The sequence below is a fragment of the Pagrus major genome, chromosome 1, assembly GCF_040436345.1.
Source record: "Pagrus major chromosome 1, Pma_NU_1.0".
NCBI lineage: Eukaryota > Metazoa > Chordata > Actinopteri > Spariformes > Sparidae > Pagrus > Pagrus major.
This window is the reverse complement of record NC_133215.1, coordinates 22,326,669-22,342,254: the sequence shown is the minus strand read 5'-3', so window position 1 is coordinate 22,342,254 and position 15,586 is coordinate 22,326,669. Positions and strand designations below refer to the sequence as shown.

General features: G+C 38.2%; 1 protein-coding gene across 2 annotated transcripts in view; it reads right to left on the bottom strand.

Annotated features, from left to right (window-relative positions):
* The window catches only part of LOC140999262 (inactive rhomboid protein 2-like), a 32,935-nt gene extending 17,902 nt beyond the window's left edge, over positions 1-15,033 (bottom strand). The window contains exons 1-4 of one of the 2 annotated variants that reach the window (XM_073469587.1): positions 14,920-15,033; positions 9,108-9,177; positions 2,671-2,805; positions 178-329 (exon numbers count right to left, since the gene is read on the bottom strand). In XM_073469587.1, the coding sequence (XP_073325688.1) occupies positions 178-329; positions 2,671-2,793 (275 nt within the window). In that variant the 5' untranslated portion in view covers positions 2,794-2,805; positions 9,108-9,177; positions 14,920-15,033. The remainder of the gene's footprint in view (positions 1-177; positions 330-2,670; positions 2,806-9,107; positions 9,178-14,919) is intronic. The other variant, XM_073469594.1, reaches the window with a different exon arrangement.
* Positions 15,034-15,586: the final 553 nt, after the last annotated feature.

The following is a 15,586-nucleotide window of genomic DNA, read 5'->3' as shown; positions in this document are numbered from 1 at the left end:
AAGCTTTAGAGATTGAGAGAGAGAGGGGCAGATCCAGTCTCGCATGACCATGCTGACTATTTAAGTATCCATGAAAGGTCTCATTTAAAAAATCTTCAGTCTTGACTGTGACCAGCAACCTGAATGTTGAGCAGCATAAAAAATAAGAAAATAAAAACAACAAACTCTCAGTCTTACCTGCGGATGCTTTGTGAAAGGGACGTCTGTCTGCCAAACTTTGCCCTCCTGTCTCTGGCTAAGAAGCGTCCATCTCCAGGTCCACTCATGCTATCTGATACTGAACCGGTGGCTTGACCACTCATGCTGTTTTTCAGAGATGAGCGCAGTGGCTGACCAGAGAAAAAGAGAGATAATGTTAAGGTACATTAATTGTTATTACAGTTCAATAAATTAAATGCCACCTACACTGACTGGAAAATTGAGATATAATTGCAGTTGTAGAAATATTACAATAACTTAAATAAAGCGGCAGCAGCAGCAAGGAAAATCCAGAGAAGACTATTGTAAGAACACATTCAGACCTGAATAATTATAAAGGTCTACAGTACTTTGATGTCCAATTGGCATAATAAAACACAATTAATTATTGCAGGACCTTCAGGAATATAGAGAACACCTTGGATGAAATTAGTACTAAATTGCATTATAAGAAGTAATGAGGTAATTATTGTAATGACTGCAACTAAATCCCAGTATTGAGATAGTTGGATTAAGGCACATTTAATGTGGACTTATCTGTGTTCAGTCAATACTTTGTGTGGTCAGGTATTGCTAAAAGGGCCACTCCTTTTCCCTGGTCTCTTAAACACCTACTTGTGTATGCTGTTTATAGTGTTCTTCTATTATGTGGGGTGCAGGGAGTCCTCTGAGAGTCCATTATCTTAACCTGAAGTGACTCTACAGTTGGTAAGGCTAATGGTCTTGTCATTCTCCGAGTTAATGGGGCTCGAAGTGAGCTGTAAGTGAGCCTTATGTTCAGGTTGTGGCTCAGCTTGTGGAGATAGACCTCAGCTCCTGCACCAGGGGCTACATAGAAAAGAGCCTAAGTTAAGTGAATGGAGATGTGTAGATAACTAGTCTTATCTCATGGAAGTACTTACTCACCATAGTTTGTATTAAAGAGTAATCCAATAGTAAGTGCTATTAAAAGTTTGATTTATAAAACATACTACAGTTAATGACTGTTTACATGATAATTGCTCTTGGGCATACGCAGAAATCAATGCAAAAATGTTAAGGATATTACATTATGTAGGCATTACATTCATATAACACAACTACACATAGCAGCGCTGACTCTAAGTGTAATCAATGACAATAACAGTACACATAAAATAAAACCTTGAAAATGTCCTAACTTTAATCTTTGTTAAATTAAGTTTTGCAGATAATAATAAAAATCTAAACTGATTGTATATTGACAAGAACTCAGGTTTTCAAATATACATGTAGTTATTTCCGTATTACTACTGTACATGACGTTGAGAAGCACTTCCAAATGTTGTATTATTTAAATGTGTCTTCGTAATGGAAATATCACAGCTAGCAGCCTAGGTATGTGGCTTATTTCTGCTTCCTCTTTTTCCTTTTCTAACAACAAAGCTAATGTACATATGTGCGTTTGCACCATATTTGCGTGTGTATTACACTAGTCAGGAACAGTTTAACTGCAGCATGCCCAATTAAACTCTGACTAACTACTACTTGTGTAGCTGAAATGCCATCGTTTGTGCTCTAAGCATGAGGCCCACGGGGAAAATGTAATGGCCTTGTGCCCAAAACTGAAAGACAGCTGTCCGAAATGCCTTCCTGTCCAGGCAAATGGCAAATTCAGGGGAACAGAGGGAGAGCATGGCAGCCCCATTAACATGTTTTAATCCCTTCTAAACTTCTAAAAATAACGCAAGTCTTTTTCCCCCCAAGTCAAATGATTAATAGCCCTGGCATTTTCTTCCAAAGAGGCCATCAACCCATGTGACTAAAAGGCTTGCATTATTTGCTGTAAGTCAGGAAATATCTGACTTACATACCGACTTAATCAAACTTATGATTATTTTCATCAGTAATTATCCTATAGACTATTTCACAATGACGGCATTTATTGTTTGATAGGATGTGAAAAATCTAACAAATACCCTTTACAAGCAAATAAATGACTTAGTTTGATATGCAGTAAATACTCTGATTATCAAAACACTTCTCTGTATGTGCATGTCTGGATTTCACTGTTTTGGTGCCACTCAACTTTGAAATGTTACAAATAAATACTAAAAAGTTTTAGATCTTCTCGGTGAACAACAGCACTTCACTAACCATTAAATCATAGCCACTTAAACAGAGGTGGTACGACTGATGTAAAGACAGTTCTTGCAAGAGAAAAACAATGAACTTCACTGTATTCATCATCAGCATTAAGATCTTTCACTGCTCTTCAGTAAAATCAATGTAAATGATACACTGTTCTTGTTGTGAATTTATAGCATAATAGAGATGGCAGGCTCGGGGCACTTTTAAAAACTTGTGATCAATTCACCATGCATGGGAAAGTGCTTAACACCAGCATTATGACAGGAAGTGATGAGTCATCGTGATAACACATCTTCTAGTTGACAGCCCGCCCCAGGAGGACAACAGTGAAAGACAGGGTCACGTCCTTAATGATGAGCCTACCTGTTTTGCAAGGTCCTCAGGTGGAGGGATGGCTATTACAAGGCTGGGCGGCTTCTTGCTCTTTAGACGACTATCTGATTGACCTCCGTTTGGGGGAGGCTCCTCCCCGTCCTGTGAAGCCATCCTGTCAGAATGCTGCAGATGACAAAATAATAATGGATGTCATTCAAAATAATCATTGAAACATTTATGTCACATAAGATTGGTCTACTCTAAGTGCTATATTGTAGACAATGGACTTATTCAAGAAACTCAAATAAGTCCAGTTGCCTACAATATAGCACTTAGAATTACCATGACCTGGATGACTGACAACCTTCATCAAGATCGGTCTATACAATAATCATACTTAAGTACAGTAAAGCTGTGAGAGATGAGGGAAAGATTTTAACCAAATTCGTGTAAACAGATTATAAAGCATGTCCTTTCAAATTCAAACTACTTTTAAGCATTTTCAACAATAATCACAACACCACATGCGCTCCATCAGCATCATAGATGTTCTCTTCTGCCACTAAACTAAGTTGTGGAATATGTCTGAAACTGGACGTAACTCTCGAGCACTGTGGTGTGACTGGGCTCATACCCAAAATAAACTGCAAGATCAAAATCAAATTAGTGGAGGATATGCAGTTGTGACAAAATAAAGTACAAAATCAGTATTCTGTCATGAGATTACATGTAATCTAAATGTAATAGGAGCTCATTAGAGCAGCTAAAACATGTAGCCGTTCTTAACTAGTGAATGCATGTTGATATTGTAATACTATGTCTCCATGTGATCTAGATCGTTTGGCAGGGTGAAAAATATTTAGGCCTGAAGCTCATTTTCATCCCACAAGAAATAAGAGCTAAAAAAGCACAACATGTTTAGCTTTAAAAATCTTAATGTCTGTGTATCAAGTTTTTTTTTAGGCACATGTGTGCAGTGCAGAGGAGCCACCCCTTTCCTGTACAGCCCAAACAGTAACTCAAAAAGGAAGCAATTACAGTCTATCCAAACAAACAGTCTCTTTAGCAGTACCTGGCTCTCCTCCAGTTGAATCTGCTTAAAAAAATCATTGCCAGCTTCCCTCTCTTTTTGATTTCCTTTATAGGCAATTTCTTAAGTAATCCTTAAACGGCTCTTTTATAAGATAAGAACGTTGTTATATTAAGGATAGTTAACTTGTCTTGCTACACAGTGCCGAGGCCATTGATTTAATTTAATGTAATGAAAGAAGAGGTGGGAGAAAAAGGAAGGAATCGTGGCTTCCAGAGTGTTGAATATGTGTAAAATATAAATAAAAGAACAAAAAAACAGATGGATATGTATTCCTTTGGCTAATACAGTCCATCAAATATTTTTACAAATCAACATATTCCATCGCATTGATGCAAAAATTATATATTTTTAGTGCTCAAAGCAGTCCTGCTCATGTGTTTGCAGATATGCCCATAGGGAGATTACAAAGATATAGCTACCTTGGTGTCAACCATGCTGTAAAATCTTTCTACCAGCTGACAAAATTCTATCCTCTCATGATAAATAGTATCATAGTCACTGTACTGCTGAGCCCAACCATAGACTTTAAAATAAATAAATTGGATTTCAAATTTAAAAGGAATTTTAGGAAACTGCTTAGCCAACTAAATAAATCTGGAATTGATTCTGCAGCACCTAATGTACGAACTTGGACCACTAATGAAAAAGCAACTGATACACCAGCTGTTAAGCTGTTGGGAATGACACCCGATGACATCAGATGACAGTGATCAATAGTGCTCTCAAATCATTGTGCATCCTCCATGTGGTTAATAATCCATATCTATTTCCACAGAATTGAAAGCAGCCTTGTTATTGATTGTATATAATAAAGTTGATATAGTAGCTGAACATTTATTATAAGATGCTCTGAATGAGATTAAACACATATTACACCCAACTATTTAAATACTCATCATAGTACTAGTCTGATCGCTCCTACCAAGATCACTGTGTCTTACAGTCAGTGTTTACAAACACATACACACACATACTTACTGAGCTACGTTACATCTGTGCACATGCTGCTCACTTTGGACTACACAAATAACACATGAATCACTGTCTTGCAAGTTAAGTATATGTAATAAAAATCATCACCAGCCTCTTGTCTGCTCAGTTAATGTAATAACATTGTCAAACTTACTTATCTACGTCGTCTAGTCTGTAACAATCACAGTCAACAGCGGAACAAGCAGCCAGTCTATTCCTGGAGCTCAGAATGCCTCGTAGCATTACACGGAATATTTCCAAAGAAATCAGAGGCATGGCAGACATAAACCTCTAATGTCACAAGCCTTGGCCAACACATCCATTATGTCATTATGGTCCTGAAAGCCTTAAAGTTGTCCTGGAGTTGTGGGTTATAAAATCAATGCAGGACCCTGGGTGTCTGCGGCAGGAATGGCAGCAGCAGGGAAATCTGACACCAGCTCAGTCAATAGCCTAGTTTCCACTTCAGAGCTTCGGCACAGTTAGACAGAGCTGTACATATTGTCTGTGCCCCTTCCCCTCAAAAACAGCATTTCTATAATACCTTTAAACTAATAGGGGTGTACATTTGATTGTACCAACGATGTTTTCAATTATGTCCCATAAATAATTCAAGCTCGGGCAGAAAGCCTGATTCAGTCCTCTTGAGACGGAGAGGAGGCTACTGGCAATGTAGCCTGTGGTTTCGTTGAATCATGGCTAGGGGGAGGAACTCATCCACTTAGATAATGAAATAGCTAGAAATTTGGCTAATGGACAGAGTGCTTGAGTGGCAGAGGGACCGTTGCTGATCAAAGTCTATCAATGTGGCCAGGCAGTTGTTAGGATCCACATAGTAAAACTAATGAGAATGGACTACAAACCGTATTCTCCAGAGGGACGATAACAGAGACATACAGAGCTAGAAACCTACAGCGTATGAGGTAGGGCTCCAGGGGGTATTGATCGCACATGCACCCAAAAAATCTATCAAGTGCAAGTAAATACTTTCATCAGTCGCACCAGTGCGCCTGAAGTTTAGCAGTTTATTTTTTTAAACAATTGAGGTAATTCGAATTTCTTGCTGTGTGTGCTGTGAATTATTGAAGAAAAACATGTATTTGCACTGTTATTCCTGTTTACATAATGTGTTAAGAAAATAATCTAAAATGTATTATTATATGGCACACCTAAATTATGTGCTGTTGCGCCTAAATTAAAAAAAAGGCAAACCAGTGCATCTAATGTTAAAGTTAGTCTGGAGCCTTGCAGCCTGTAATTAACACATTTAGCAAGAAATGCCAAATTGTGCATCTTCTCAACAAAAACAGGTAATGCTCCTGCATCCTGTCTCATCTACAAGGAGAAAGCTGTCATTCAGTCGCTCAGCTTTAATGTGTAAATTGATTAAATGTATTGTTGGGGAAGAAAAAAACAAAACAAAACAAAACCATTTTCTTTTTCTCCCAAGTTAACAAGGGGTCCCCCTGGGAGAGAACAGGAAATTGAGTTTGAGACCCCTGATACAGGCATTAAGATGAAACCCATGCATGGCACCAGTCTAGGTAAGATCATCTTACAGCAGGCTAGCTCTTGTTGAGCTAATTTAATATTCTCATTTGCTCAACAACCACAGCGGTGTTGAAAAATGAGACAAAAATGATTAAAAGGCTCCACAACAAAAAAATAAGAGACTTTTCTACTGGTGTTAAGCAGCAGGCCTGTTCTGACACAATGTTTATACAATCAACAAGAAAAATATCTGAGGAATGAGTTCAGTTATTTTTCATGAATCCATGACCATGATTTTCCCAGTTGTGTCATTAAATGGTAAATGTCAATAAGTAGCAGAACCATAAGGGCATGTTTACTTAACAAGCATGGATCATTTCTTTCTAATCGTTAACAATCCGTGGAGACTCTTTCATGTTCAGACCACATCTAGCTAAAATGTAGCCTAGCAAATGGCTACCCTAAGATGAGAGAAAGCTACAAAAACAAAGAAAGGAAAGACTGGGAAAGACAATTCAACAACAGATTCCTGTTCCTCAGATGTTAAGGCTAGAACCTGTCACTTCCCTCACTACTGTACACTACTGTGTACTACTGTACACAGATCCCAATGAGTGGAAAAGGTTATGTCCACAATGACATCATCCATAGCTAATGTCATCACATGACATGGAACGTACCAACAAGTGTCCCTGCATATCTGTGCCTGTTTGGGGTCTAATTATTCAGTGGTTCATCTCAACAGTTCCTCACTTGACCACTAATCTGTGTGACTGTACTGTTATGTGTGTTAGCCACCTCCACCCCGTTGTGTTTGGTGGTATCACGTGTTCCCCTGAGAGTTTGTCACCATGGTTCTTTCTCCTCTCAGAGAGAGGCCTGGTCTGAGAATGTCAACGTGTTTGTTTGTGTGTATTCCCATTTGCTTGATGCTCAAGGAGGTGTTAACTCCAGTAAACCTGGAGACAGACTGGATTGCTCTTATTCACTTTCAGCTACATAGAACAGGTCGCAAATGCAGTCTGGACAAATTGTACCTATCTTACAAACCCCAGACGTAACTCGCTTGTAGGGGTGTGGGGAAAGAGATCGTGTTTCATTTTTTGACACGCTCACTCTACCCAGCAGTTGACCAACTCCACTTAAGTCAAGCACACTAACTGTGACTTATGTTAAATGATAGGTAGCACTTGACAAACATGCAAAACAAGGATGTTTTTCCAGGCTGCATAAGCTTATCAAAATGAGCTTAAGTGTGTTTGTACTGTTTGAAAGCATAAAATATATGCTTACGGTAAAAACCTCATAATCATTTTGTATTGGATTTTATTGGGGGATTAATATTCATGGGAGCTTTAGGTAGAGCTCAAGTCTCATACTTTCTGTTTTAATGCAAAAATATAAAGACATATAAAAAAAAAAGAAAGAGAAAAAAAGTGGGACATTCACTACACCTACTTCGAAAGCAACCAAACTCTTTCACTCGCTGTATATTTTTGGCATTCTTCTCACATCTGAGCCAAGGGAGAAACTACACTGTGCGCCTCCACAGAAATAAAAGCTTGTTGTAGCTGCTAACTGTGTAGAGAAAAGAGTGAGTCTCACTAAAGTGCTGTGAGTGCCAAGTTCAGTCTGTTTTCTACTTCTCCATTTGTAGAGGCTTCAAATCTACTTCAGGGATGAAAAGTAACCAATATCAATGATTGAAGTGGTACCATCGTGCCCTGCCACTGACCAGAGAGCACAAGAGCTCAGGGCATAGATGTGTTTTTTCCATAATAAAGGGACATTTGGGTTAAGACATGTGGAAGTGGGGGGTTTCATATTATTTCTTTTACAGAAGCTACTGACTGAATACAGAGGACTGGCCAATGGTGTCTGTAACAAGTATTCACAGTCAATACTCAGACCCAAAGAGAAAGGATTTAATCTAATTTCAACAAACTGTATCACACTCAAGCCTTCAGCCTTGTAATGTATTGGTTGGTAAGTCATCTGAATGCATTCAGCGGAGGGATGCAACTAACGATTACATTCCTTCACGATTAATAGATTAATCATTTAGTCTGTAAAATGACAAAAAAAATGTGAAAAAATGTTCACAATTTCCAAGAGCCATAAGTGACGTGTTAAAATTGCATATTTTGTCAAACCAACAGTCCAAAATCCAAAGACTCTTCACTTACGGTCATAAATGAGAACTAGAAGCAGCAAAGGAATAATTTATCAAAATAGTTGGCAAATTATTTTCTTTCAATTGATGCAACTCATATTCAGCAGCTGTGTCTACTCTTCTCCTCAAATGGAGTGATGTACAAATACTCACATGGAAAGTCTCACATGACTGCAGAGATAAAACGATCACAATTATCTTTGGCTGCTTCTTAGTTCTAATTTTAAATTGCTGTTATTTAGCATCTTAAAGTTTTTGGTTAAAGTGGTTTGAGGTTGATAAGTCTGTAAATGCGAACCTAATACAGGTCTGTGACAGGAGTCCGTAACTGCAACTTCTTTCGTATCTTCTTTCAAATCTTGTGGACTTTTATCATCAAACATTATAATAACAGCAATAGCCCTGAATCAGGTGGTGGTCATTTAGCATGTCACATGGTGGTTCTTCTGACACTGCTGTGAATTTGTGATACTGGAGGCAACATTGCACAACAACATCCTTCCTCTTGTTGCAGAGACTTGAGACTTTGCTTACTATCACTTTCTTCTTCTACACTACAGAAATCACAAACATTTAGCTCAACATAATTGTGTCCTATACACTGGTAGAATCGAACACTGAATAAGTCACTCTGAAGTTATCATTATGACCAAGTCTATGATCTTATTGTGCATGCCCACAGTGGAAACAGCTGTGGTAACCAGCACTATTATTTGACTGATTCTGAAACTAATGGAGGCTAAAAGAGGAACTGACCTTCAGATAACTGCCTCATCCCTCCTTCTTCACATCCACCAAGTTTTACGTGCGTAGCCCCTCGTAGATCCTGATAAGGACATAAAAAGCATTTTCAACTGAAGGTTTAACACTGTGTTTATCGAAACTATCTAAATATCACAAAAGCTCTCAAAATAAGATGAGTGACGTTTTCTCTTAAACATGTTAAAAACACCAGAAGAGCACATTAATGCAGGGACATGGCAATAACTTGACACTTAGTTTTACTCAGAGGCTTAACAGAGCAAGTGTGGTTAAAATTATTAAGCATCAGTGCAACAAAAAGTGAGGGATGAATAATAATTTTGGGAGACAGTGATGATGTTCAGAAAATGTCCACTTCTTCACGCAGTCTCTCACAGTCAGTAAGTGTGTGCGCAACTATGTCACATGCAAATCTCCAATATCAAACAAAAAAAAGCAGCAAATTCCTTCAAAAAAGAAAATAGAAAAAATGAATATTCATAATTCTAATTTTCATTTTGTGGTTTCGATCCTTTTTTTTGTTTTTGTTTTGCCACAGTGCAGTCATTTTAGGGCCACCACTAGTTTCTCTTTTTGGAACGCCACCTCAGACTGAGGACGGGTCTACAAGAAGAGTTAGGAGAAGAACTGGGGTGAGTTGTCTGCTATCGGGCCAATTACAATGATTCCACTGAGAAAAACCCCTGCATCATGCATTAGCTTTCATACAATTTGTCTTTTTTCAAAGTGTAAACAGTTCAACAGTCACATGACTTTCTCAATTCACTATTGTTTTTCCGGGTATACAGTTTGATTAATGACCATATTGTTTGAGGTTTAACCCAAAATACTACAACATAAAATGGTCAAATTATTTTTTACGAGCAATATATGTAAAACCATTTCTCTCTGTGAGCACTGCATGACTGCAGTAAAGGAGCTATTAGCTTTATGACCCCCAAAATTGCAATCTCTCATTTCACAAAAAGCCCGAAACTTTCCCTGTTTGTTTACATATTAATATAAGCAAACAACAATCCAAAAAAAAAAAAAAAGTAAAGGCTAAAAATGATTTTCCTTCTCGTTTACATACTCCAACAAACCAAGTTTTGCTAATAAAGCCTATCTGTCTCAACAAACTGAGCTGCTGGACAAGTCTCATGCTGTAAATGGAAGAACAGAAAGGACTGAGTGTGAGAGAGCTCGACAGTACATGGGCCAGCAGCCAGCTGGCAGAAAGCCATGAGAGTAAAGAGGAGTGCTCTGCTGTAACAAGACCTTTTGAAGGATAAACAAAACCTTTGATGGCAGCAATGAAATGACATTCTCATAAAGTTCACACAAGCGTTTTCAAAAGGTGCGCAACATGTTTGGTTTGGTCTATCTGCACTGTTGCTAAGCGTGTAGGATACAAAGTGATCATGACTGAGCAGACAGTCATGATCAGGCGTAGGAGAGTGTGTGAGTTTCAGTGGCGTATGTGTGTGCTTAAACAGTAAGAGCAACAACTGAAACTGCCCCCTCATTCTTCACTTCCAATCACAATATCTCCTGGTTATGAGACTCAACAGAACATTTATATATCCCATTACCCATCTTTGGCTGATAAAAGCACTTTGGTCCTTCAAACAATCAATAATTCAATTTTTAAGCTATTAGAAGACAGTAATTCAAGTTCACTATTGAGGCATCTTGTTTGAAAAGGACGTTGGCTTCAACCTAACTATTCCAGAAACAACTTGAAACATTGCGCCATTTTCTAAGAGTCTGCATGCCAGAACCTGCACAACATTGAGCTGCTATGCAATTCCTCACTCTGGATGGCAGTCCAAGAGTTCCTCACAATCCTCAAGTCGTGACCTAAATAAGTAATTTTCATGTGGTGTGTGGACACATGAAACAAGGTATAGCTACTCCGACTTGTTTTACTCTCTGTCATTGGTGCAACAAGTGTTTACATACATGTGTGTACGTTGCAATTTGTCACTCAAAACCCAAAACAGCTAACTTCTAAGGGCTTTGTCAGATAAATTGTTGTCAAATGGGCCAGCCTGGCTGTTAAAACTGAGAAAGACACAGTCGTGTTCTCTCACTCACGATCACGAATTAACTGCAGTGCCAGACGGAGCATTCTGGATGTTGCAAGAAACACAGAGGAAAATTAGCTGTTTGTACATGTAAATGGTCTACAACCAACTCCAAAACCAGAATATCAACAGAGATTCTTTTGGGTTTATGTCCAAATATTTTGAGATAATGTTTCATGCACTTTGAATGAAGGTTGGCGTGGGAGTGCAGGAGAACAAATTTTCCAACAGCCTGGCCAGCACCTTGCTACTCCTGTTACTGAAGTGGGTTGTCATTATGAAAGGAAACTGCCACAATGTTTTCTGGGCGTGTTACAGTGTAACTGCTGAAAAACAGATAAGATCATGGAAGGAAAGCGATGAGAGGGAAGTGATGAGAGGATCCGATTGTGATACCGACTGGAAGACACTGAATGCAAGAGGACAAGCCATAAGGCTTTTCAAACTTCAAACTAAAAGACCAATAAAAGTACCATGTTCAGACGCCATATTCATACTAGATAAACCTCTGGTACAGTTTTGAGAGGGAGATAACAATGAAGAAACTGAAACCTCTAAGCAGATGCACTCCATTAATAAGGCACTAACTTCTATCAAAATAGGCAACATTCAATCTATTAAACCACCTCACAGGTTCAGGGGAGCTGTCTGGAAAAATAATAAGGACCCTGAAGATTAACGTGCCACATTTGTAAATTACTGGGGAAATCTACTTTAGGTTTATCAACACACAAAATCTCCTTTGTGGAAACTTGAACATCGACGTCCATATCTGTACCGTTCTATTTTACGCGGCATATTTAAAATCAATATAGAGATTTACTGATTTTAGTGGAAGCGTCACACAATGCAAACTTTCTGATTTGCGCTGTGTCATCGACAGTTATCCTTAACGCAGTCTGTTAACTCAGTGACAGGTGCGCCAGTGGTGCAAATGTCATGCAGATGCAGCTGTTGCATAGTTGCATTAAGTACAGAATACACACAATGCTTATACAATGTGCTATCTCTTTTTCTGGATTGCCTTCACAGCTGTGTAGTATCATGAGTTGCTGCAATGGAAAACACCATGCAATAACACTCCATTGTTCACCGCTTCCTCATGCTCATCACACTGAGGGTTAATTTCATGTTGGATGAGGTCATAAAGCTGTGAAATGATGTAAGAGGAAACCGAAGTTAAGGTGACATGACGACAAGCTTAATATTTAGTCTGATGTGTTGTTAGTTAAATTGCCATTGCCAAAAAAAAAAGATTAGTAAAACTACAATTGTGTGTGTAACATTACACTTACAGTGTACGTATAACAGCACTACTGAAGGTACTGAAGTTCATTGTAAACAATTGAATTCAAAGTATTAAAGTGTTATTAAAGATTTAACATAAAAATGAACAATGACGTTGTAACTGTTCTCTTATGGCAATTACCTAAAAAGGAACTGCAATGTTGAAACTGATCTGTAAATTCCCATGATTCGGTTAATCTGAAAAGACATGGCTGTGCTCAACACCAATGTGTGACTAGCACCTTAGGTCTTCCCCTAAATGAGAAAAAAATCAATGGGTAAAACATGACATTATGTTTTTATGATGTGAAGAAAAACAGAAAAAAACAAGGCAGTAATGCTGTGATGATTAATGTATGAATGTTCATTTTGTCCACACCGCCCACCTCTATGATGGCCTACAGTGCTTTGTGCATAATTTCAATATTAATCATATGTTGACGGAGCAAGTATAGACACGTCAGTGACAGTTAAAACTGTCAGAAGCTCATTTTTCCAGAGAAAAAAACTTCACTATACTGTACTGTTCACTCTTGAACTTTCTGTACACTACACCACTGTTTCGAAACAACACATCATTCATCACCTCTGCAATAACTGGTAGCAAGAGATAAACTGTGCTGAGCAACACTGACCTACATGTACTGTCTAGAAATTAACTGACAAGTCCATTAATCTAATGATTTTTCTAAAACAGGTGTTGCCATTTTTATGTGAAGGACAGATATTTCTGCCTCAGATCACAGAAACATCCAATGAGGTTTTATCCTCATCAGACCCCTCTTAAAACTGCTATTAGACACACTGGTGGAGGATTATGTAGACTAACTCTTTAGGAGGTGGAGAGGAAGTTAACTCTCAGGAAGCATGGAGAACATAACAGTTATTTCTAGATTTTGTATAGCAGTAACTTTTAAAGATGCATAGTGCGTCTTTTTTACTGGCCTATAAACGAACAGACGGAGCTCTTGTTACAAGGATTAGCAGAAGGGCTAACATAAATTTATATGTAGGACTAATATGTTGATTATTTTCTCAATTAATCAATTAGTTGTTTGGTCTAAAAAATATTAGAAAATGGTCAAAAAATGTTAAAAAAAATGTCGATTAGTGTTTCACAAAGCCAAAGATGACGTCCTCTAAATTCTTGCTTAGTCCACAACCAAAAGACATTCAGTTTACTGTCAGAGAGGACTAATGAAACCATCAAATATTTACAGTTTAAAAGGCATAATTTATATATATCAGAAGCTAAAGATCTTCACTGGCTGATTTTTTTTTTTTATGCCTACACAAACTACATAAACAAGCTCTCTTCGCTTTGCTGAATAAACTGAATTGACAAACTGACATTAAAGGACAACACAATTTTATACTGTTTACATATTTGGCGGACCCTGCCACCTTTTTTAGCTTCAAACAGTGTTCTCAGGACCTTATTTTAGAACAGCTTGTTCATTCAGTTATGGAAAAAAATAACGTATTATTACCTAATTAATAATGTAAATATAAAAATTCTGAGTTTGAATTTTCTTCTCATAAACTGCATGGTGTCCCTTGAAGTTGACAACTAATCCATTAATCGACTAATTGTTGCAACTCCGGTGGTACTTTAAAGCCATATGTTTACATGTGTAAACATCAGATCAAAACAGGCTTGAGTTTTGAGTTACTGTGAGAACAAAAACAGCACATTGCCCATTTTGAAGACCTACAGTTAGAGAATATAAGACTATATCAACAAAATGGTCACTAAAAAGTTACAAAGTGCACCTTTAAGCAGCAGTTTTTGACTAGCTGGACTGTCCTTAATTTAGCCACCACTGTGTAAATCTAAGGAAGAAGAGAAAAGATATGATTTTTATAATATCTACACCAGAATTGAAACGTTTCTCTTCTTTACATTAAACAACCTGTACGAAATGTGGTTACTCGGCTGTAAAGGTCAGCAGCGTCAGTGACGGTCACTCCTGGTGAAATTCAAGAGAAACACCGTGTGTGTGAACACTCCCTCTTACAGTCTTTAAACAAACTAATGGGAGGGGTGTAACATGAGCAACACATGAATTTCTCGGCACATGGCGACCATAATTAACTTCAGGGGGTAACAGAGGGAAATTTGAGATGAATAATGGTATTTGTCCCGGCGGGGAGAGCAACAAAGGGCTTGCCGCGGCACGCTGTCAGGGCTCGGCTGACGTTACATGAAGACGAGCCGTGTAAGCTAGCTTCGTAATTAACTGTGTTACTTGTCCTTTATAAAAAGATATAACTTTGCTCGGCTCACACATAACACTGTACCTCCCTCCATCAGAGCACTAACACACTGAGATTTTAAGATGTTTTCATTTTGAAAACTCGATATTAGCCTTTGACCCACACACTTTAAGTGAGCGGCTACTTTTAACAACACAAATACATAAACTAGGTCTTAAAAGTCTTATTCAACTCACCTCCGAGAAGAAACAACTGGGTTATTATTCATTAGCAGAGGGAAAATGTCCGAAATGCTACGATACTGTAGGCTACTGTCCGCCCGTGTGTCACTACTACTTCCCTCTTTCTCTCCTCCAACATCCTTGACTGCAGCTCCAGAGGAGCGGGGGGCGGAGTTACGACTTATCTTATCCACAGAGGAGGCGAGCTGGGACGGGTCCAACCCCTCCGACACCCGGCGGCGTGTGGAGACTACACGACACAGTGCAGTTAAATAACAAAATATCATAGTTAGTGATTAACTCCCGCACAGACACGCAGCACGCCGCCCTGCACGTTTCTGTTGGGTTCATTCACTTGGTATGTTTGTGCTTTAGCGGGAAAATTAGGCTAACTCCAACGATTGTATTGATTAAACAGTTTTCCAATGTTAACAGCTGATTGTCTATATAATTGTAATCTATAGTTGTTTTCATTAAAGTACAACTTTATAGTTATTCTCTTAAAAGATATTTCCGTGTATGAACAGCCGGACCCTGTTTGTCTCAAAGGTATGGAAGCAAAGAAAAGCCAAAATCATTTACATTTTTTTTTGTAGTGAATACCATATTATGTAATTTAACCACCAAGTACTCAATTGTATTAATTTTTTTCACTTAATTTAATTTTTGGATATAAAAAAAG